The sequence below is a fragment of the Zosterops lateralis genome (assembly GCF_965231275.1).
Source record: "Zosterops lateralis genome assembly, chromosome: 5".
Lineage (NCBI taxonomy): Eukaryota > Metazoa > Chordata > Aves > Passeriformes > Zosteropidae > Zosterops > Zosterops lateralis.
In genome coordinates this window covers 52,034,146-52,057,326 of record NC_139766.1, presented here as the reverse complement: position 1 = coordinate 52,057,326, position 23,181 = coordinate 52,034,146, and the positions used below count along the sequence as shown (strand labels likewise).

The following is a 23,181-nucleotide window of genomic DNA, read 5'->3' as shown; positions in this document are numbered from 1 at the left end:
AACATTCCTTGAAAAGGAAATAGGATATTCATTGCTCCTCTTTTGAAAGAGAGTTTGGGAAATGCTGCTTGCTGGGCTTCTTCAAATAAACTCCTGATCTCCTTTGGGACAGCTCTGCTGTCCCAGCTCATCCGGTGCCCCTGTAATGTGCTCAGGAGGTGTTTAAGGAGCACAAGGGTGATGGGAAGTGTTAGATTTGTCTCTGTTCCTGCTTTGCTGAAGTTAATGACCTTCTGGTTTCTGTTTTAAAAACATTCAGTGAACTGCACAGAGGAGTGCAGGCCCTTTATTACTAATCCACAGTATAAATATTAGCCTTTTGTACTAATTTTGCTTTGCTAAAGAGATCACATCTGTGTGTATTAAGTCATAGTTCTGTATTTGAAAGGATATTTGTATCAAGCAGGGTTTTGAGGTGATAGAGTGCCAAATAATCACAAAGATTAACTTTAAAAAAAAAATTTCTGTGTTTCTCCATTCCCCAAAGGAGAGAAAAGAGCATCTTGAAAGGGAATGCTACACTTTCCGAGACAGTTGTTTGTCAATGGATGAAATTTAGGAATGACTAGGAAGGGAAAACCTGGTCATGTTCTGTAGTAGACCTTGTGGTATTATAGTAGAGCTTATATGTATTGTAGTAAGATGGGCAAGACCAGGACCATGGGGAGCTAGAGATGTTAGGTGTCTTTGGAGATTTTATGCAAGACGTTTAACATTGTAAAAATGGAGTTGTTTAGTGTTTCTGTGGCTTCACTTAATTGTAAATGTTACCTTAATTTCTTCTTTCTATTTTCTTTTACCACAACCATTTTTTCCTCCACTTCTCTTTTGAGGAAGCCAATACAAGTGTAACATTTTGGGGAACAGATAGCCTGATGATGTGTCAGGATGTAGGAATTTGCTTAAGTGTATGACAGCATTCCCTTGAGTGTGAAAGAGGGTATGTTTGTTTGTCCCAGCAGTATTTGGTGTCTAGTATACAGTATCATTACCCAGAGTGCTCAGTGGGGTTTGAGCTTTTTCCCAGCCTTCGAAATACTGAACTTTTGGTGGATAAGGAGTAAAACGTAATCATTCATTTGAGCATGTTGTTTATAAATGTTTGATCCGCTGGTGTCGGAGGCAGTATCTATCATCCCTGTTTCTGGAATAAGTGCTGTGATTAAAAGCTAAGCAGTCTGCATGAAACATAAGCACCTCAGGAACTCCATGAATGCCACCACTATAACCTAACCTAAGCCGATTGGGTGAAAAATGTGGTTTCCTGTCTTCGCTTGAAAAAAATGTTTTTCAGGCTTACTGACATGCATACTGCAAATTTAATTTTCATAAATATTTCATCTCTTTTTTATGCTCAGTTTAATCTATCAAAGCCACACGGTGCAGGAGACATCTGGGATTGTGCTTAAGCATCTGGGTTTCATTTACAGGACGTTTCCAGCAAATTTCTTTTTCTTCCCAAACACAGAATATCTTGGTGACTGTGCAGAGTACTGGGAAAATCAGCATGAGTGACATAGCTTCAGAAACAGATGGGCTTAGTTTCTTCCTTTACCTGGGTTGGGTACAATCTAAGGCTCTTCATGAAAGGCTTTGTTTTGTATCTGGTCAGCCTAAGCAATAAAATAACTTTTTTATTTCCCAACTGTGGCACCTTGTATATAGAGTGAACCTTTACAACAGCCAGCTACATTTTCCTTTAGTAGTAAAAAGCATAGAAGTTCTAGTCTGAAATGTGTGAATTGACAATCTAGTTCTATATTGACATATGCTCTGATCAAGCAACATATAAATTAATTATTAATTGAATACTTCTTCTAAATTTTGAATGCATATTAATTAGGCCAGTGTGACATTATACTAACCTCTTTCCTATTGTGACTAAACTCAGTCTTTTGTTTAAATTGGTAAATGTATTCTGTTTGATTAAGGGCCACCAAGTAGATTTTGTTGAATGAATGATGGCTGCCTGTGGGAAGTCACCAGCTGAAAATACAGCTACAGATGAAGAAACAACATTTTCACCTTCTGAATCCGTCATTACCGACATCAGTTTTGCAAATAAATTTAGACTTTGGGAGCATTCTTTCAGATCACTTTTCAAAGAGCTGGAACATCTCCTAAGATTTATTATTTTTTAAATGTAGTTTTCTGTATGTTCTCTTAGCAGTTCAGTTGTTAGTAGCTGCCTTAAGATGTACTTTATTAATTATTTTTATTGCCTTATAAATTGAAAAATAAGTAAATATATATCAGAGGTCATCAGTAACAAGAGGGAAGGTAAAAGATTGCCTGAAGTTATTACGGCGTTTGTAAAATTTTTTAGCTGATTCTGTCCAGAGTATTTGTCATTAACATGTCTTTAAAAAAAAAATAAGATAAAAATTCCATCAGTAGCTGTACAGAAGAAAATTAGAGAAGTTTTTTTCTGCAAATGGGGATAGCCCAGCTGCAGTAGGCATTTTAGCTGGACAGTGAGGATTAAACTGTCTAGGGGGCATCTTGTTCACGTGGGAAAATATGGGCATAGAATTGCTGCTCTGTGTGAAATAGAGATGCTGGTGTGTGTAATGCTTTCTCCTTGGTAGTGGCTGTATTATATGTACAGAAATTCACATTTCTCTTAGATTACAGTTCCCATGCAAACCCAGATACTGAAGTGTAGTGATATTCTGGCATTTTTCCTGGTCAGTTCTCTTTAAAACAGGTTCTCCAAAATGTTTGTGATTGATCCAGTGTCTTTAGTAGCAGCCAGTGATAGCTGACACTAGCATTGTGGGTGGTTATTACTCTGCAGTGCTTTGGTTTTTGAAGGGTATTAATGCTTGTCTTAGTCTGACTATTCTCTGTGGCAGAGGGAGATGCTGTGCTTTCTGCAGCTTGAGAAGGATTCAGTCTGGAATATCTGCTGTCATTGTACTTTGTTAATTTTTTTTTTTTTTTGTATTAAGCACTCTATTATAAGTTTGACATAAATCCCTCAGAAATTCTTCCTTTTGGGGCCAAAAAAATGTCTAAGACACTTTGTACATCTGTGGTCGTGTGCTTCATATACATGTTTTGTGCAATAAGGAAATAGTAACATCAAAGAAAAACAGAAAAAGTCTCCTAAAAATTGTGTGAAAATCTAACCTTTTTAACCAAACTTCTTTCCCTTGGAACATGTTTGTGCAGCCAGCTATCATCCTACCACCAAAGAGCGCTAGAATAAACCTAATGTTACAGCCTTCCTTTTGTAACAAATACCTCAAGGTTATTTTAGAAAGAGAAACAAAGCCTAGCTGATGTAAAAATAAGGGAAAATAAATTCTGTCTCTAAACCACAATGGTTTAAATAGGTGAAAAAGCTCTTGTTTTTCTGCCACTTCTGTAAGTGATGTGTTGGCAGAGTCCTCTGTGTGTTTAGAGAGCAAGGGGGGAATTCAGTCTAGAGCTTTACAGTTTTGGGTGACAGCACCTACTGACAACAAACTGCCACCTCTGTGCTTTCATGTCCTGGCACTTTGTCATCTTTGACATTGTTGTTTCTGGGAAACACCTTCCTGGTCTCAGTGGGCAGTTCTTAGATGGGTGTTACACTGGAGAAAGGCTGCAGCCCTGCCATGGACATGCTGGGAAGTGGAGGACAAATAGCAAAGATGAGAATTGCTGAAAAAATTCTCATGAACAGTCCACTGCTCCTGCTTCTTTCCAGGCAAATTGTGTTTGTATTAGTGGGCAAACATCTTTCACACTTGGATTGAAGAGCTAGAGAAGTGCTGTGGTCCTGTGGTTAGGTTTACACTTACACTAGCTTAGGTTTAACACTTTTATCTGCACCAGAAGGAGTTTTCAGAGCTAAATAAAAGTAATGGTGTAAATCTTTGTAACATTTTTATATAGATCTAAAAGATGTATAGAAATCTGTGCTTCTGAAACTGTTAGCTAGAATGACAAGATTTTTCTTACTGTTTGACAGCATTAATGATTTATCTATTTTCAGTGTTTATTGGCGTACTATTTCTTCTATTTATACAATAAATAGACAGTATTAGGGGAAAATTTAGTTACGAGTAGTGTGATCATTGTATGCATTTGGTATAACCCCGCCACTCCTCCTGCTCCAGTTTCTCTTGTCTGTTTAATATTTTAGTGATAGTATCCAACCCTTTACTGAAGGAAACAATACAGCTCGATTTTCTGAAAAAAATTGTGTTTAGTTCCCTAATGACCTTTCAAAGATAAAAAGCTTTGTGGAATAATCTCACCTAGATGCTCATTTGATTTGTAGATTCAGATCCACAGGAAGTTCTGCAGCTGAACCAGGTTTGGCTCATTTCAATGTGAGTTAGTTACAAAGATACGTGTGCATCGTGTCTGTTCTTTTGTTTTACCTTCTGTGAGGTGCTGCCATGTTACATTCCCATTGTTTCTCTCAGGGCAGCTTAATCTAAAGTAATGGAGAATAAATTTCCCTTGCAGAATGGCAGAGTTTGTCTCCATTTGCCTGACTCTCAGACAGGATCTTCAGTTATGAAGGCATCTATGTTTGGCCTCCTTGCAGGAAACAGCAGCAGGGATGTGGCAGAGGAAGGGTGTGTGTTACAACCTCAGCACTCCAAAATTGAATCTGTTAATCTGGGCTGCTGCATGACCAAATCATTCAACCAAGTCCCTATTGCACTCAAAGTAAATACATTTTAGGGAGAGAAAAGTGGCATTTAGAAAGAAAATTTATAGATCTTAAATGATGTCAGCTGTTAAGTTTCATATACCAAGTAAGTCATGGTACACAAGCCCAAACAAGATGAAAGTACCCTTACCAATGCTGCAATCAAAATGTCTCTGCTTATGTTGTATGTGCAGCCTTTGACTTCTGTGTATAGGCATTGCTGTGCAGTTTTCAGTTGCATGTTGACAGATTAGCTTTTCCATGGGACCCCTGCTTTCTTTAGTATAAAGGATGAGCAATGCTAACCTAATGAGTCCCTATTCATTATTTTATTTTGTGTGACCATCACCTGCTTTACCACCTACTATTAAACCCTGCTGAGGCTGTGATTATTCATTTCCTTGTGTGTTTTTTTTTTTTTTTTTTTTTTTTTTTTCCCGAGACACCCATCATTATAGTATCATTACTGTAACTTCAATTTAGTTTTACAAATCACCAAGGTTAGACAAAGAGCTGTCTGTCCCCCCATTTAGCAGGTGGAGCATTGAGGTGGAGGACAGTTCAGGCTAGAAGAAGACACCCAGGCTGTGGTTTCACATTTGGGTAAAACCAGCCTAATTTAGCATGTGAGCAGCAATGCACAACTCCTTACTGTTGATTCCTCTCTCTGCTCATCCCTGGGACTTAGGCAGCTGCATGATGGAGCAGATCACTAATGTGACTGCAAAATAACCAAAACAGAAGGAAACCAAATTCTTGGTTGGGCTGCCTCTTTCAAAGGAAGTGTATTCTGACATGGCTAAATCCCCTGTGTCATCGTTGTTTTGCTTGGTTTTGAGGCGCTCTGGGCTCCATCCTTTGGTGTGCACTTACTTGCAGTGTGAAACACCTTTCTGGCATCAGTGATACCTGTGAGTGCTGACTGTGCTGGGTGATCAGAATTGAGGTTTTCAGGCTGAGCACACAGAGGAGTTGAGCAAAGAATTAGGGATCTCTTGAGAAAAAAGTGGCTTAGATGTTTGTTCTGGCTTCAACCCCAGGTACTGCTGGGGGAAACAGGTCACAGCAAAGTGGCAGCACTTGCAGATCATTCCTTCTCTTTTTACTTTTTTTAGTCCGGTTTTTTTTTTTTTCTACTCATGGTTATTTACCTCACCTTTTTAAGTTTCTGGCAATAATTTAAAAAGGGTTCTACACAGAGCAATAAATATCCTTTATTCAACTTGCAGAAGTAATACTAATGCAGCCATCTCCTTAGTAGGCAGTGGGTAGGTGAGTTGATGAGGTTTTTTTGTGTGCTTCTAACATATTGTGGTTTTATGGGTTATTGTTTGAACTTTGAAAAAAATCAAGTGGAAACCAGAAGTCCTCTCATGTAGCACACTTCCCATTGTGCCATGGCATGATGCAGCACAATGACCATGCATATCCATGTCACAAAACTTTTCCCTTGGGTGAGCAAAGTGGCACAAATAATAGGTTGCAAATCTCCATGTGTCCAGCACTTGGAAGGGACAGGATGTTTTACTAGGGCCTTGTAGAAAAGTTTTTCCACAGAGGAGTTATGAGATTCAACAAATCAAAGTGCAGTTCTAAGCTCTAGAGAAACATCCAGCACCTCTTGTTTTCACCAGACTCAATTTTCCCCAGCGTATTCCCCTCCTTATGTGGGTTTATATAGTTCCCAGATTTCTCACCTCACTTCTGCTGCTTACCAGTTTTGTGTCCAATGCTTTTTCTCAGCTTTTCAGTCCAGCTTGGTCTGTCTCTCAACCCATTTGGTTTCCTCATAGTTCCCAAGTACTGGGATGAGCAGCACCATCCCCTGTGCTGTTGCACAGCCTGCCATAGCCTCTCACAGGCAGGAACCAAGGCTACTGGAAATGTCCTGCTGAGCTGGAATATTCCTTTGGAGGTGACATTGTCAGGAAATCCAACTCCTCAGATCCCTGGGGTCTGAATTAGTACAGCCAGGAGGGGTTACTGATTTATTATTGGGCCAGGCTAGATGAGGTCTTTGAAGAAGCTGCAACAAATGCAGTCCTTAGTCAAACTCTTCTGCTCATGAGTAAAGATTTTGTTTAAGAAAATCTTCATGGAATGTACTGCAGTGCTTCAAATTAGATTTAAGAGCCTGCCATATTTAAATATCACAGAATGGTTTGGTTTGAAAGGGACCTTAAAGATCATCTAGTTCCAGCTGCCACCTTTGCTGTGGGCAGGGACACCTTTCACTAGACCAGGTGGCTCAAACCCCATCCGGCCTGTCCTTGAACATTTCCAGGCATGGGGCATCCAGAGCTGCTCTGGCAACCTGTTTGCAGTGCCTCACCACCCATGTTGCTTCCCAATACTTTTAAAAGGCTCTAGGTTTGTGTGCCACTGAAAAAAGTAAAGTTCTTAGGAGAAAAAAACCCAAAAAAATAACAATCTATGAACACTTTGAACAATTTTTTATTTGTACTCACATTATCAGTATTTTAGGAGTAATAGAAATCTCATGGCAATGTGTGCATCCAGGATTGGAATTTCAGTTTAAATCAAAGTGCTTTTTTCTAATTTTTTTGGAAATATTTCCAATAATGCTCATTATAGCACTGGAATGGCTTATGCTTTGTAGCCTTTGGCATGTGATTCATCACTCAGGTTACTTTGGTAGCACCCTTCGCGCCATTCATTTCAACAGGAGGGAGGAACTCAGAGTCTCACAGGATTGGGTTGTTCTTTGGTTATCTTTTATATTCCTGTAATGCCTAATGCCACCTAGCAGAGATTTTTTACTTTGATATATGTTGTCAAAGTGAAAAGGGATGTTTCTGCTGCTGTTAACAGTCAGCTGTTGGAGATGTTAACTCGGCTGTTCAGGGAGGGTGTTTGCCCTTCTCTGTCACTTTCATCTCCTGATTCTAAGAAAGGAATTTTTTGCTTAGGCAAAACATAGCCTTCCCCTGTTGGCAGCTGGGAGAATAAGGATTAAGTTCTCTAAACAAAGCTCAGTGCCCTTGTCAGGTCTCTCTTTTCAGAAGGTCTCCAAAGCCAGAGTAATCAAAAGGCATGTTTCAGGCAGAGCATTCCTTCGAAACACCTGCTGGATGGAGCTGAACACAGAATCCTTGAAGTGTTTGTGCTCTAACAGTGTGTCCTCTTTGGAAATTTCCCCTGAAGTTCACTGGACACAAACCATAAGGAAATACAAGACACTTCTGCAACACTTGTGAGCATTTGGTGTCTATTTCCTTAACCTCCCTGAGAAGACGCATGCAGGAACTCCTTGCCTCCTTGCAATAGCGTTTTTCCTCCCTGTTTTTAGATATTCTTTTGCCTGTTAGGGATCCAGGCTGTAAGGAAAATGTAACTCATGTTAATAAAGAACTAGTGTTATAAATGCCCGGCAGCTTGAGTCCAGCTGAGTTGACTGGTGGCTTGTCGTCTCCTCTCTCATGCATGGCCCTTATTGGCTTGACTATGTATCGTCTTCTTTCACACTACAGTGCAAATACTACTTTCTACCTTCCCCTATAAATTAATAATTCAGTTGCGTATACATGGTAATTCTCTGCTAAATACAAAGTTTTCCAGCTGTGCACAAAGAACATAAAGCTTTGGAAAGCAAGATTTTACTGCTCTGATAACCAAAACCCCAGCTGGCAGAAGCTGCTATTCGCAGGAGATCTCATACACTGAGTAGGGGAAGACATGGTAAATTGTGTTATTTGTTACAGCTTCAGTTTGACTCATTTGAAAAATCAAGGCAATTTATAAAGTAACTTTATATTTCAAAATATTGATTAGCCTTTTGGAAAAGAAAGAAAAAAAAAGCCTGTGTAAATGAAACTAAACATCTTCCTAGGGAAATAGCATTAACCAATTAAAGGTCTGGAGACAAATGTGATACGGATTTTCTTATTCGAAAGAGATGTTTTCTTGCCTGCATTAAAAATAATCTCACAGGAGATTAGGAAATGGGGTAGAGTCAGAAAGTGATTTTTAATATTGCTTTGTTCTTCTGAGATTAAGCTATTATGATCGAAAAAACACGCTGCAATGTTCAAAGTGTAATAAAAATATGTTTTAATTTAACTTAAGGCTTGCTGCAGCTTCTGAGTCTCCAGAGTGAAGAAAAACTAAGATACTGTAGACTCCTTACTTCCAAAGATTCAGTCTCTTCAAAACAATTTTCCCCTGAGATCCTTAGCAATTCTTTAGCTGTTGTTTTCCGTGGTTGTTGTTGTTGTGGGTTTTTTGTTTGTTTGTGGGTTTTTGTGTTTTTTTTTTTTTTTTTTTTTTTTTTTTTTTTTTTTTTTTGTTAACTTCTCTTTGGAGAGAATGGTCTGGGACAGAGGGCTTGACCTTTAAGATCTTTAAGGTCCATTGGTCCATTACAATTCAAACCATTTTACGTTTCTAGGATTTCAGACTGTCACCAAGACTGATGCTACAACTGATCTAACCACTATTCATATTTTGATGGGAATATGCTAATGGGACCAGTATTGTTGGAATCTTGGAATTCCAGTGATGGAATTTTCTTGATAGGAACTCTGTGGAGGATAGGTCTTTTGGCTTGGTGAGCAATTAGCAATAATACGGAGTCTCAGTAATACCATAATATATGTTTTATGAATGTTACATTGAAACATTTTGGGTTTAGGTTATTTTCTTTATTGTTCATTAGGCCAAGTAAGAATATCAGTGTTATGAAATTAAAAAGTGAAATTACATTACAAGAATTTTTATGTACTAAAAATTAAGAGATATAGGTTCAGTTTTTGAATTAATTGAATTTGCATTTTGAGGTAAATTTGTAAAGAGTGACAGACAGTAGGTCTGCGAAGAACTTTGAATTGTCTTGGCTGTCCCTCCACCTGAAGGCACTGTATCTAAGCCATTTCTGATACCCATTTGTCTAATAATTTTTAAAACCAATGTGAAGAAATGTTTATTCTTGCACCTCTGTAAACAGTCTGTTTCCATTCTTTGTCAGGGTTTCAAAGAAAACTTGATCTTCTGAATGTCTGAGATCTCAGTGTTCAAATTTCAGCCTTTGTTTCCCACCTTGTGCAAGTGCACGTGGAGCAGGGGTGCATTTCATCTGTCTTTGGAGAGGCTTTTTTACCTATTTCAGAGCTGTTACCACATGGCCCTTGTCTCTAGACTGAACAAATCTCACTATAGTAATCTGTCCTCATAATTAATTGTGTCAAATTGGTGAAGGTAGTTTTTGTGATATTCTGGATTTGTTTTTCACAAGTTTTTCCTCAAGTTTTTCTCATTGCTTTTGGGAGCAGTGCTGCTCTTAAAGTGAATTTCCTGCCCTGAGCAGGGGGCTTGTTTATCCTTTCTTGCACAGAACAGTCTGTTGATATCTCCTGATGTTGTAACTGCTTTCTCATAAATTATTACACTGATGACTCACATTAAGTCAGTGACCTCCTGTCTGATGCTGCAGATTATTGACTAGCCAGTTGTTCTCCATGTTGCATTTGTGCGCCAAATTATGACATTCATTATTTGGACTCATCCTACTGAATTTGTGGTGTGTCAGAAATGTCTCATATGGATTTGTCATCAGTGCACATTGTTCCTGTTGTTAGTAATTGCTGCTATTTTTACAGATGGTTTGTGAGCAGGTTGAAATTACAGTATATAATAATATTGGCGGCAGCACATGAAAATACATCCTCAGTGCTGCCAGGGGAGGGAGCTGGAGTTGGCAGGTGGTAGTGGGGATGGGGAGAAACTGTCTTGCTGCTTCTTCTACTAGAGAATTAGGAAAAAATTGTGTGGGAGGCTGGGACCACTGCTGTTCTTGCTCTGGTCAGTGTCTCTGCCCCCATTCCCATGTGAGCAGTTTCAGCAAGCCTGAACATCTATGGCTCTCATGTAGGCAGGCTTTCATGCAAGAGGCACAGTGACTGCTTCCCCATCAATGGACTGCTTCAGTCCTGAAGAAGTTCCCTGCAGACCATTATTGCTGAAAGAGCAGTAACGTGAGGTTTTTTTTTGAAAAAGGCAGGTTGTGTTTGGCCGGGGAAGGAAGAGCATTGTTTGGCAAGGAGACTTGGTGGTTCATCCAAACCTCAACTTTCATTTAAGCTGCTCAAAACGTGGAACAAGTGTTTACTGCTGCAGTGATGCCGCCTCGACCTCATGGTGAGTGTGAAGTGATGCATTATTTGCTGTCTTACTCACAGCTAGTTCAATTGCTGAAGGTGGGATCTTGAATTGTGAAACCCCTGAAGGACACCTTTAGCATCAAGACACATCCATTCTAAATATTTGATAAGATGATTTTTCATTTATCTGTGAAGTATCCAGTGCTCAACTGTGGGCAGAGAACACTTGGAGAGGATGTTGCTGAACCCCCGCAGCAGCAGCAGCTGCTCTTTGCTGTGCATTCCTGGAGTCAGGTGCTGGTGCCACATCCCTGCTGTGCTCAGGGAGGGACTGCCCTGCTGGCACGGAGGGAGCCTGGCTATCTCACAGGATGCAGAGGGAGATCAGTGCCATGGCTGCTTTGTTTCATCTGCAATTCCACATGTCAGTATTCTCGCTAACCTTTTCAAATAACACCAAGAACATATGATTGACATTTGAAGCAACACATTTGTTCTTAGCAGCAAAGACTAGACCCAGAGTAACTTATTGTAAAGTTCTGTTTCCAGCAGACAGTGATCTATATTGAAGCTTATTAAAGTCACGTGGTCAATTTTTTCATAATTGCCCCCATTCAAACTATGGCAGGCAGCCAATAAAGCACTAAGTGGAAGTTTCTGTCAGTCCACCTGTCTTTCTGTAGCTAACGAAGTGTGCCGGTTTTTGTCTTGTAGACGTTACACAATTCATTGTCAGAGGAACTTGTTATATATAGACTTAAAATAAATTAGTTCGAGACAAGGCCAAAGCCATTCAGCTCTACTTCTTTGTATAGCAAGTCATGTATTTATTATACAGAGTGACACATTAATACTTTGTTTGGGTGGAGAGCTTATTCTTAAACAAGAACAGGCAATTCTGGTTCTTGGCCATATCCATCTGTTAAATGTCCTAATTAAAAAGGATGACATCCTGTGTAGCATGGGTTTCATCAGAGGCAGACACCAATCTGTATTATGGGCTCTGCTACTTTCATTGATGGGTTAGTTGGAAGCTCTTCAGGGGAAGAGCAAGGGTTGCCATGTTTTCAGGTCCTTGCCCTCTGCTAAAGCCCAATTTTCAGCAGAGGTTTCCTTTTGCTACACTTCAAGCCATAGGAGAACATCAGCATTTGCCTCCCATTAGCCTCCTTGGAGAAGTAGGAAATTAATTTTACAGTCTTCCAGGAAATAAAATCTTCTAGGAAATAAAAGGAGGTTTTAAGCTTACTACTCCTGATCTCTATGAATAACAGGTATGCAGTTTATCAAACCTGTAATGAATTCACAGCTGGAAGAGCCTCCAGGATAGAAACTTGACTGCAGGAGAAGCAGTGCTAACAAAGTAAAGGAAAAAAAACCTGTCCTGTTTTCTATCAGGGAAATTAATCTTGAAAATTTTCTTTGCCTGTGAGGAGATTGGCAAAGACAGCTGTTGCTTCATCCTGGAAAATGGCCCAAAAAAGGTCTGCATAGAAAGATCTTGCAGTGATTTCATTATAAGCAGTAAGTTTTAGCAGCAGCTTTCTGGATTTTCCTTTATTCTGCTGTAAGATTCAGGTGTGCTGGCACATATTCATAGAAGGAAATGAGCAAGCCAGCAACTTGGCTTTCTGGCCATTAGCAGTGAAATGCTTCTGCATGAGCTAAGACAATTGTTCATTTGAGTGATCTCAGAGTAAGGCTGACACCTTTATTGTGGTGATATCCAACCTGTCGGCACATGTTTTCCTTGTCCAGCCAGTTTGTGAGCAGCAGAGTGCAGTGTCTGGTCAAGCCTGAGGGGGAATAAAACGTAGCTCCCTTGGATAAACTTTAGGCTGCCCCTGATTGCTGTTTCAGAGAGCCTCTTTTATTAACAGCTCTCCTGGAGGAGTTTTTCTGATTCATTTTCCCTGTTCACCTTCCTCAGAAAGGTTATGTTAACACAAGCTTTTCCCTGCAGAAGTCTTGTCTCTTTTAGGCCTTTCAATTAAGAATCTTCAGCAAATCTCAAATTTTTAAAGAATTTGTATACAAGGATGCAACTCACCTTCCTTTTATGTATTGCTAGCTCTATTTCTGTTGCTGGGAAACTTGGGAAAGAGAAGAAAAGAAAGGGAGGAGGAGAGGAAAGGAAAGTCGAAGAGGTTGCCAATAGTTAAGTTTTTGCAATGGGGTGTATGGCTCATGTCAGGTGACTGGGCATATGACTTGTGCTCTGCTTGATGGGTTTGCTGGTTCCAGATGTTTACGCAGGCTGGATTAACTTCTGTGACCTGTTTTTTTCAGGGTGAACATAAATGTGAATCGGACAATGTTAGACCTAATCAGGATTAGCTGCTTTGCTATTTTGCCTAGGAGGATGACTGAGGTGACAGTGTACTGTTTGATAGATAGGACAAAACACTGCAGGGTAAATTTACACACAATGAAATCCAGCTGCTTTTCCCAGCAATGCAGAAACTTGTCTTTTATTCCAGTCTGCAGTGTGCACATTCAGGCAGCATGCAGAAGAGATGAGATGTAATCTCCCATCTTTGCCCATGCAACAACATTCATGCTCCTATGGAATATCTACGTCTCAATATATGCACATTAATTGCACTGGGTGATTGGATAAACATCCTGATATATTGATGATATATTAAATAATATGAAGACTTGTAAAATTAAATACTAGCATTTCTTCATTCTATTCAGGACCTGGAGAATGGTCTTCTCTACAAAACAGTGTAAAAGGGCCTTAGCAATGTATCTCATTTTAACTGAACAAACATTATTTGTCTAAGCTTTTTCACACTGCTGTACTATTGGGTTCTTTCATCACAATAATGCTTCCTTAGATCACTGTGGTGTTTTATACCTTCTGAAGGAAATGCCAGAGCTTCATTTTCAGCACCTCCCACAATATTCCTCACTGTTTTCTATACACTGAATGTGTCTGCTTGCAAATGTGTCCATCAGCATCTATTCAATGCATGAGAAACAGCCCTGGACCTGAAGGCTGCACTTCTGTCAGCACTTAGAAGACTTGAGATGGGAACTGGGGTCTCACTTGAAAAGATACGGTGGAGACATGCATAGCAGTTTAAAGTCCAAGTGGTTAGACTCAGAAGTTTCTCACTCCAAATTGTCATTGGTTCAAACATTTTTGAAATTGTGAAATAATAGATAGTATTTATTGTACAAAATCCCAGCAAAGGGCATCTGTCCTCATACAAAAATAATCCCAGTGTATTGTGAGAAACAGAAGTGTTTTGACTGAGAGGATTTCTTCACCCCTCTTTCTTCTGTTGAATAAAGGTGAACTTCTGGGAGACAGAAAGGTGATAATGGAGAAAGAATTCAAATAGCTGTTTTGCCTCTGATCTGTAGAGCATGGGAGTAAATCCTACTGCCAAACACTTGAAACTAATCCCCAACATAAAAAAAAATCGAGTCCATTCTTTTCTGCACCTTCACTGCTGTTTTTCATACAGCTGGCAACAAGATGGTTGAAGTACAGACACGTATCCAGTGTGACCAAGTTTCATTTATAATGTTATGACAATGGGTATTTTGCTTACAAACACCAGTTTTCAGGTTATAACTTCCATTTAAAGTTACATAAATATCTGAGCTGGTGAATAAAGAGGGGCTTTCTTTGTAGGTGGTTTTTGGCGAAGTTTAGCTCTCATTCTAGTGAGATTTTCTTTAGCCTTCTCATATTATTCTGTGGGGAACAACATTCATGCAATCTTATCCTAGCAGGATATACTAATACAAAGTACAGATCTCTATGGAGAATGAAGACTGTTGCGTGAGTTGTTCCCATTTTCAGGGACAAGTATTTATGAAAAATAGTATATTACACCATTCAAAGTGAACCTGCATTTACTGGTTGTCTTTGCAGCACTACTCCCTGCAGTTGGTAGCAATTACTTAAGATTTGCCCCATAGATTTTACATGTTCTCTACCCAAATATTTGTTCTGTACTAACAGCAAAATATCCTACAGAATGTTGCTCGTGACTGACATTTTGAACAGTAACTGTTGAAAGACAGGGAAAACAAAGCTGGGCATCTGATACATTCTGATCTTGAAAAGGTATTTAATACCCTGAAAATGTTACTGAAAAATGTATTTCTGTTGGTTTAAGTAATGACCCTGCCAGGTGGGCTGAAAGCAGAGGAGACGGAAAAGGAGTTACAAGTGGTTGTTAACAGTAGTGTGCTATGTGAAGCATGCTGAAGTTACCCTTAAAAGTCCAAACTGGGGATGAGGCTTGCTGCCAGAACTCGAGAGCTTTTCTTAAGGCCACTCTGTAGCTTAGTAGAGACTTACACATTAGGACTGCCATTTAATCAGTGCTAAATTTGTCTAATATTTGATGCTGAAGCTTACAGCTGTTTTAGTAGCAAATGCGGATTGTATTACCTTTTAGCTGTGTTGTACAGAGAGCCATGCAGGTTTTGAAAGCTGTCTTTAAACCTTCTCCTTCAATTCTAAACTCAAGCAGCCCTGTGCTAATAGAAGTGAAGCTGTGGTGGAAGTGAAAATGAGCTGCCCTAAGAAGTTTGCATGGTGTGTGAAACAGTGCACACTGCAACATAGCAGTGGGAGAGAAGACATGATCCTTAGCCAGCCTTGTTTCTACATCCCACCTGTATGTTGTATTAGTTATTTCCTTCTCTCTTCCTTGCTATCTCTTAATAAATAAATGGAAAGAAGCTCAGTCAAGCCTGCACACAGTAGAATGTTTTGAAAAGGCTTGAATGATTTGCTCTGAAATTTGCTACTGAAAGAGAGCTACTGGACAATTCCCTTCCTCTCAAAATGCCACTTTTCTGGGATTCCGTGGGAAATATGTGGTCTGTCCTACATGATACTTTTTATCCGGCAGGGCTGGCCCCAGCTGTGGCTGAAACCCTTGTTTCACCTCTGGGATTTAATCATCAGTGTGAAACTGCAGCCTCCTTGCATTAAAAAAAAATTAAAATAAAACATAAACAGAGTGCGGTTTGCATTAAGCCTTATTATAACCCAGAATTACTTCTAAATGCATCACTGATATCTTTGTGAGACTAAACTTCTGAGGTAAATTTGTGGAATCTGGATATTTCATGAATTTCTGCTGCCTACTGCAACAAAGTCTTGAATACTGAGAGGATGGTGGAATGCTGACTTGTTTTAGCTAGGACCAAGCAGATCACTTTATTTTCACATCTAAATAGGGCTTTTGTGAATTTTTTTCATAATTGTAGATATTTGACCATCTCAATATGTCACATGACTTCGTGTAAATTTTCTAGGTGCTGACTCTCCAGCATTTCCACTTTTTTTTGGGAGAACATACACTTTACTTGGCTTTGTCTTGTGTTTCTTTTTAGTCTAATGTGTGACCTTAGCATCCCATTAACATGTATAGATAGAATAGGAAATTCCCAATATTCTTTTTCGTTATTATTCTTAATTTCTCTCTTAGAAAACTGGAAAGTGATGTGAGGGATGGAGCTGATGGAAAACTTAAGACAATTAAAAAGCATAAGAAAATAAAGACTGGCAGAAAAATGTTTGGATTTGGGCCCAAGGTACTCACAAATTTGAGTTACACTTGACTAATAGTTTCCACTAAATAAGTGCAGGGTTTTTGAAATTGTGTGAGTACAGCTTGTTCTCAGTAAAATGTAAATACTTTTCTTTCAAAGTAACATTTCCATGTAAACACTGACCTAGCTCTAAGCAACAAACCCCAAAATACAATGATTTCAAGAAGGAGTAAAAAGTCTAAAAAATAAACTAAATCATGTGGTCTGAACAATATGCATTCAAAATTACATTTACAAGTTGGTTGGAACCAGAGGAAGCTTCAATAACTTACTTGAAATAATATTTCCAGGTTTTATTTTCAGTAGTCTCCAAACATGAAAATTCCTTACACAATCATTCTGAAGGTTTGGCACCCCTGTTTTATTAGGAAAAAAAACGCAAATAAACAAACAAAATGCCCCCAAAATACACAATGACTGACAGAGAGACCATCCAGGGAGAATTAATACAGAGGTGAGAGTGAAAAAGAGAGAGGGAGAGAAAGTACACGGCCCCCATGTGAAACCAGATCACCCACATTTTAACTGGGAGATTTTCAAAGTTGCCTGATAATTCCATTCAGACTTCTCCTTAGGAGTGTCTTCTCTCTCTTGTAGCCCAGCATTATTGGTGACACTGGGTTCTTCAGGGATAATGCACTTGCTGTGCTGCTTTTTGGAGCTATTTTCAAGTTAAACAAAGCATCTCCCCTGCCATAAATGCAGATCCCTCAGTGGCTTTCCTCAAACAGAAACTCCCAGGCGTCTCCTTCCAGGAGCGCCCTGCAGGAACGGGAAACACTTGCCTTGTAAACAAACATGGCCCAGGGAGGCTGGCCTGTTGGCTTGCAAAAATAGCGTACGCCAAGGCAGGGTAAATAGTTTACATCTCCTTCAGCCTCTGGGTTGTGTCACAGAGCTGCTGGTTGAAAGAAGAAAATCTACTGCCTCCTGAAACACGTCTTTGGAATGGGAGGATGGAGAAGTTGTGCTTTAGATAGCTTTTTGTGGAGAAAAAAGATGCTAACCAGCGTCCTGCAGACCACAGCTGGCAAAAGAGCATCACTATGTCTGGTTTTGGCAAGAGGCATTAAAACAGTACGCAGAGTTGAAGTGTTTCAGACATTGTGTCCTGGTTTTCTTTGCAATGCACATGCAGGAAAATATTTGCTTCTAATTCATGTCTTTAATGAACACAAAGTGCAAAAAATGAAATGTGTGCAAACCATGGGAGTACAGTATGTAACCTCTCCTTTACTGCCTAAATGTAAGCTGTCTGCCCATAGGCAAAGACGAGCAAAAGATGCTTTAGAAATGTTTAGGTATTTTGGAAGGATAGGTCCAGAAAATGATTCTTTATCATTGTGTCTGTGTTATATGGGAGGAAACATTGGTGACTGGGTTTTGGTGGCTTTAATGGGAGGAGAGGACTTGAGTTCCACCAGCTGCCGGTTTTTCTTTCTTTATAGTTTAAATTGGATTATTTAAGTTTCAATTTTCATAATTTGTTTTTCTTTAACAATAATCTCTACACCTTAGGGAGCTCTCAGCACATGTGATTTGAGACTAGAAGATGAAGAGGTCCCTCAACCAATGGGCTACAAAATTAGGGGTGGGGAAACACCTGCACATCCCTGCTGGCAGAGGAATTTTGACAAGGGTGTTTCTTTTGGCAAGAACTGCTCCCTAGATGGTGTTCCTGTGGAAGTGGAGTCCTTTGCTGATACCCTAATTGCTGCAGGGTGGGTTGAGAAGTTCATAAGCGGGACTAATAGCTTGAGCACATTGTCCTCCATCTCTTCTCCTTGGATGAACCCCTGGACACCTTTTGTTGAGACAAAACTGAGTGTCAGCCTGTTAAAATCTTATGACTGGCTTTATTGAGGGAAGGTTGAGTCTCACTGTCAGACAGCCCTGTGATATGATGTCATCTGGAGGGTTTTGGTGATCCTCTGCTGAGGAAAGTGGGAAGGAGTATTGAGATGACTTTGTCCTAGAAGAGGGTGGAAGTGATGGAAAGGAGACACTGGTGGGATGGTCTGTGTCTGCTGTAGGGCAAATAAAACAAAAAAGACCTGACATACAGGAAGACTTAGAAATTCTTCAGGGATGGGGAGAAGATATTTCTAAGGGGAATTTTCTAGTGCCTCTGTTCTTTAACAGATTCTTGCCCGTTCCCCCCACTTCTCTAAGATGTGTGATTTTTGGCTATTTTTCAGTGGGGTGCTTGCCCCCCCCCCCCCCCCCCCCACCTTGTTCACATATTTTAGTTTGAAAGCTCTCTAAAAGACGTGTACAAAAAAAAAAAAAGAGAATCTGTTTTTCTGAACTTTTTTGAACTTCTATAGATAATACAACATACAAGTGGAGTAACATGGTAACTGGTTTCTTGTAAGCGTGTTTGAAAAGCATGAGGGGTTTTCACTTTTTATTTGGCAGTATTTTGAACTATTCTAGTACAATGATCTATATAAAGTACATCTGTTCTTTACTAGAAGTGTGCTGAGTCTCCTTTTGCCATGATTGTTATGGGCAGAAACTGAATTTAACTTTGGCAGAAGCGAATACTCTTGAGAGTGCTAAGAAGGAGAAACCTTGCAGGGAAAGGAAAAAGTGGTCTTAAAACACTCGATTAATATTATTGCTGAATCTGAAACCATTTTATGCTAGTGAAGGGAACCAGAAATATGATGCTAGAATACTGTTGTTCCTAATCATCTCTTTCTGAATGGGTGTGAGGTTTTTAAGTCAAGGGTTTTGACTCTGTCCCAAAGTTCCCTAGTATTTCATGGGTTACAGAACAATGAATGTGAAATCCAAAAGGGTCCCTGTAAATATGTTACAGTGCATGCTGGTCTTTATTTCACCTTAATTTTTAACATCATATCTCTATTTATTTTCAGTGGGAACTAAGATATAGGCAAGAAACAGGGGAATTACTTCACTACATAATTTTTTTAATTGACTGTCTCTGACAGAGAAAGGAAGAGGAATTCTCTGCAGGTGACATCTTGCCTTGAAGTGCTAAACCCATTGCAGGTGATGGCAAAACTAAAAATGCTTTGCAGTAAAGCATGGGATTTCATTCTGTAACTTTAGGATTTTTAAAGGGGTGAAAATTTTAGATTGTGCCCTGTACTAAAGCTGTACAAACAGTTTGCAGAAATCACTGATTCCTTCCTAAAACACATAGAGCTTTGGCTTTGAGTCTGCTGAGTTTGATAGCTCACATCGACAGTGCTATTGAGAATAAACCAAAGAAGTAGAGTTGTTTCTATCCTGAGTGTATCACCTACTGAAACTGCAGCCAGCAGGATGTGGAATAAATTACCAGATTCTAATTCTGTTGCTTTTGTATTTAACTCTTCCTCTTTTTCTCCTTTCTTTAAATGTAGCTTCTTAGGTATGTTGATTTATTACAGTGATTTTCATATAAGAAATTGTATTGCTGAGTGAGAAAAATACGTAGTACAAGAAAATGCCTTTTTTTCTCTCAGAGTGTATTTTAGACTGTTCTGAACATAAATTTATTAACCTGATTCTTTCAAGTAGCTAGTAAGAGTTTAGTTCTTGCTTGTTTTCAGGTTAGGTGGCTAACATTTAGTGAAGAAGCCGTGTTTAGCCCACCAACACTTCCTCCATTTTTAGGCTTGATGTGAGCTTCGTGTTTTTCTCCTGAATGGAGTCAAGGTTTCAAACTCCAGTCCTAAGCCAACTTCCAAGACAAAGATAACAGCGAGTACCCATGACATTTCCTCCCCAGTAACACTCCCTCTGACTTCTCTTGGTGCAGCCCAGCCACTGGAATGTGTGCCTTGTGGCTCTGCTCCTGAAGAGGTTCCTGCAGCCGTGTCTCACTGTCAGTTTGGCAAACATTAGTCATAGTTGCAGCTGAATTTCCGATTGGTATTCCTGAGTTTGTGCCGTGTGTGTTCCATGTCACTTCTGTCGGTGAACAAAATAAGTGTTGCCATGGTGGGGCCTGCAGTGTTCTAAAGAAACGTTTTGTTGGTAAGATTAGTTAACTGTGTTGTATTTTATAGAAGAAAATTACTAAATCTGACATATTTTCTGGTGTTATGCATATTTACGTGTTTACATTGATTTTCTGCTGAATGTATTACTAAATCTTTGAAATGTGTTTCCTTGAGCATGGTGGTAACTTAAGGAGAAAAATGTGACTTCTGTGTTGGAGTAAATCAACTACCCTTTTTGGAAGGATTTTTCCACTGTCTGGACATACAGATAAATCTGGTTCTTTAACTCACAGAGACTGAACTTCTGTCCATCAGCTTCAGTCCAAGGGGAAGCTACTTTGAAAAGGAAAGCAGTGTAGAAACGTAAAATATTACATGTAGAAAAGTGTTAATGTCTATAATAATCACATTCATCTTTAAAAACGGTTTTTACCCTTTTCCTTCTTCATCTGACTGGAACTCAGTGATAATGGTTGTTTTATCTGGTATGGTCCCCACCCAGGAAAGGACTGCAGCAAATCATTCCTCTATTGAAAAGTTGTGTAGGGAGTTGATTTAGCAGTGATGTATTAAAAGAACAGCAATAAGAAATACAAGCTGAGAGGGAGTAATTTCAGATAACTTTATGGGTAAATAATAATCCCTGTGCTTATTTACAGAATATCCAAATACTTTTCCTTGTTTCTTAGTTAATGTTGATCAAACCAATAGTCAGGATGTGTAGCATGGAAACAACCTCTTATTTGTCAGACTTGACCACCAGCACATTCTCTAAGAATTCTGCTATTTTATGGAAGAAAGCTGACTTTTTAGATTCTCTTACCCTATATTTGGCATCTATTTCCTTTCATATTCTGATGGAAAATGTAGCACAATTCATGCATTTAGGTATGTTAACAGTATTTGTAGTCAGTTACAGTGCATTACACTAACGAAGAAGTTTCATTTTACATCTTTACCTAGCTGTAAAATACACTATTTTATACAAATGAAAAGTTGAAAGCTTGAGAAAATATTTTTCTTTCTCTCTGAAACTACACAGCATCTCAGCTTGAAACACATTTGCTGTAGGCCCCTTGTTCTTATGCTTTGGACTATTTTTAGAGATTGACTGGAGCTGAAAGAAATGAAACTTAGCTGGACGACAATTTTCATCTCTTTTAAATAGATTAAAAAAAAGAAAAGGGAAAGAAAAAATTAATTTCAATATTTTAAATTCATATTGCTGAGGATAGTTACCTTCTTTTAAGTGAAGTCTCTACAAGACCCACGTGGTTGTATTTTGTTGGCATTAGTTTCAACTTATTTTTGATTTTTTCTGAAGTCAGGGTTTCTAATTCAATTTTAATGGGTTAACTGAGAAAAGAAATAAATATATTTTTAAAAAAGGAGAAGAAGTAAATCTTTAAAACACTGTGGAGGAATTAGGTTGCAGAAAAATGAGATAGAGGAGTGATTTGAAGAACAGAATAATAAAATATAGGAAACATTATTTTATTAATAATTAGTCATTATTTTATGATTATGTGCCTTATTTTATTATCAAATATGTGTGAACAAAATGTTACACCACAGCCTGGTGTTTATTGTGCACATGAGAAAAATGGTTATGAGGATCACAGCTTTCATACTTACATGGCTTATATTGATATTATCATATTGAATAGTAGCACTATTTTCAATTTTCTAATTACTTCATTTCCACAATGGTTTGTTCAGTGGAACTAAGTCTGTGTTTACTCAGTTTAGAGCCCTAACAGGTCAATTATTTATTGATATATGTTGCATTTAGATAGAACATGTATCTTATAATACATGTTCTATCTAAATAATACATAATACATAAACAGTATGTTTGCTTGTTTATATTTCTTTCAAAATATCCAAGTGAGATGGAATTAAATGGGTAGAAAGACCATGGATGCATGGCTTCCCTTCCCCCAGTACTTTTGCCTGCATTTTCTTCTCCTGGTATCCATATTTGTGGCAATCTCTCATGGGTGTTTGTACTTTGAGCAGCAGGCAAAAGAATCACTGGAAAATACAGCCCTGTTTGGTCTACTTTTTTCCTCTAAACTAGCAACTCACAGTACAACTGGTTTTATCATTTCAGGATTGTTATTAGAGTGTGTGGTTAGGATAGGCAGAAATCCTCTGGCTGCATTTCTGTTCTGTATTGTGTTATCCTCTGCTGCATTTCAAGTCTCAGGCCATTCAGGATAATCTGGATGGAGCTAGGGAAAAAGGAATGTTTGCAGATGGCATTCTTCTATCAGTCTTGTAATAAAAATTCTCATCTGAAAAACAGAAATGGTTTTAAAGGAATGTAGTTATTCATATCAGTGACTTGCAGATGGGCAAGGTACATAGTGGGGCATCTGGGATAAGGTGCCACAGGTATTCATCACTTTGGGAAGAGGACCCACTTTTGGCTTCAGCATGTTATAACTTCACTCTTAGGTTTTGTTACTTCAAAGGGTGCTTGAATGCAGACTAGCTCTTTTTGGCTCCACAGTGAAGCTAGGTGATTTGTGACACGTTCAAATTTTTTAATTATTGCAGTGGCAAGGGCAGTTAATATTAACAGAGTTAGTGTGATGTTGCTGAGGGCAAAAGGATTTTTCTAGGAAAGGGTAAAAGGCCATTTAAGGAGTGTGAAGAATTGCAGAATTGCAGGTTCTGAAGAACACCTGCTTTAGGAATACTGTCCTCTTAATTCACTTGGGCTTGCCTGATTGCTAGGAGGAGTCACTCATAGTGACACCCTATCGCATCCTGTGGGAAGAGTGATCTCCTTTTTTATTGGAACAGATACTCTCCCTCTCTCTCTCTTAATCCATGTCATAGTCTTTACTACATTACTACCATA

The 23,181-nt window shown here is 39.0% G+C and overlaps 1 protein-coding gene across 4 annotated transcripts in view; it reads left to right on the top strand.

Moving 5' to 3' along the window:
• The window catches only part of BMPR1B (bone morphogenetic protein receptor type 1B), a 226,893-nt gene that overhangs the window by 162,000 nt on the left and 41,712 nt on the right, over positions 1-23,181 (top strand). For 3 of the 4 annotated variants that reach the window (XM_083862302.1, XM_083862303.1, XM_083862304.1), the window contains one exon: positions 10,664-10,804. The exons of the other annotated variant lie outside the window; for it this stretch is intronic. In XM_083862302.1, coding sequence (XP_083718428.1) covers positions 10,786-10,804 — 19 coding nt within the window. In that variant the 5' untranslated portion in view covers positions 10,664-10,785. The remainder of the gene's footprint in view (positions 1-10,663; positions 10,805-23,181) is intronic. 4 annotated transcript variants of the gene reach the window in all.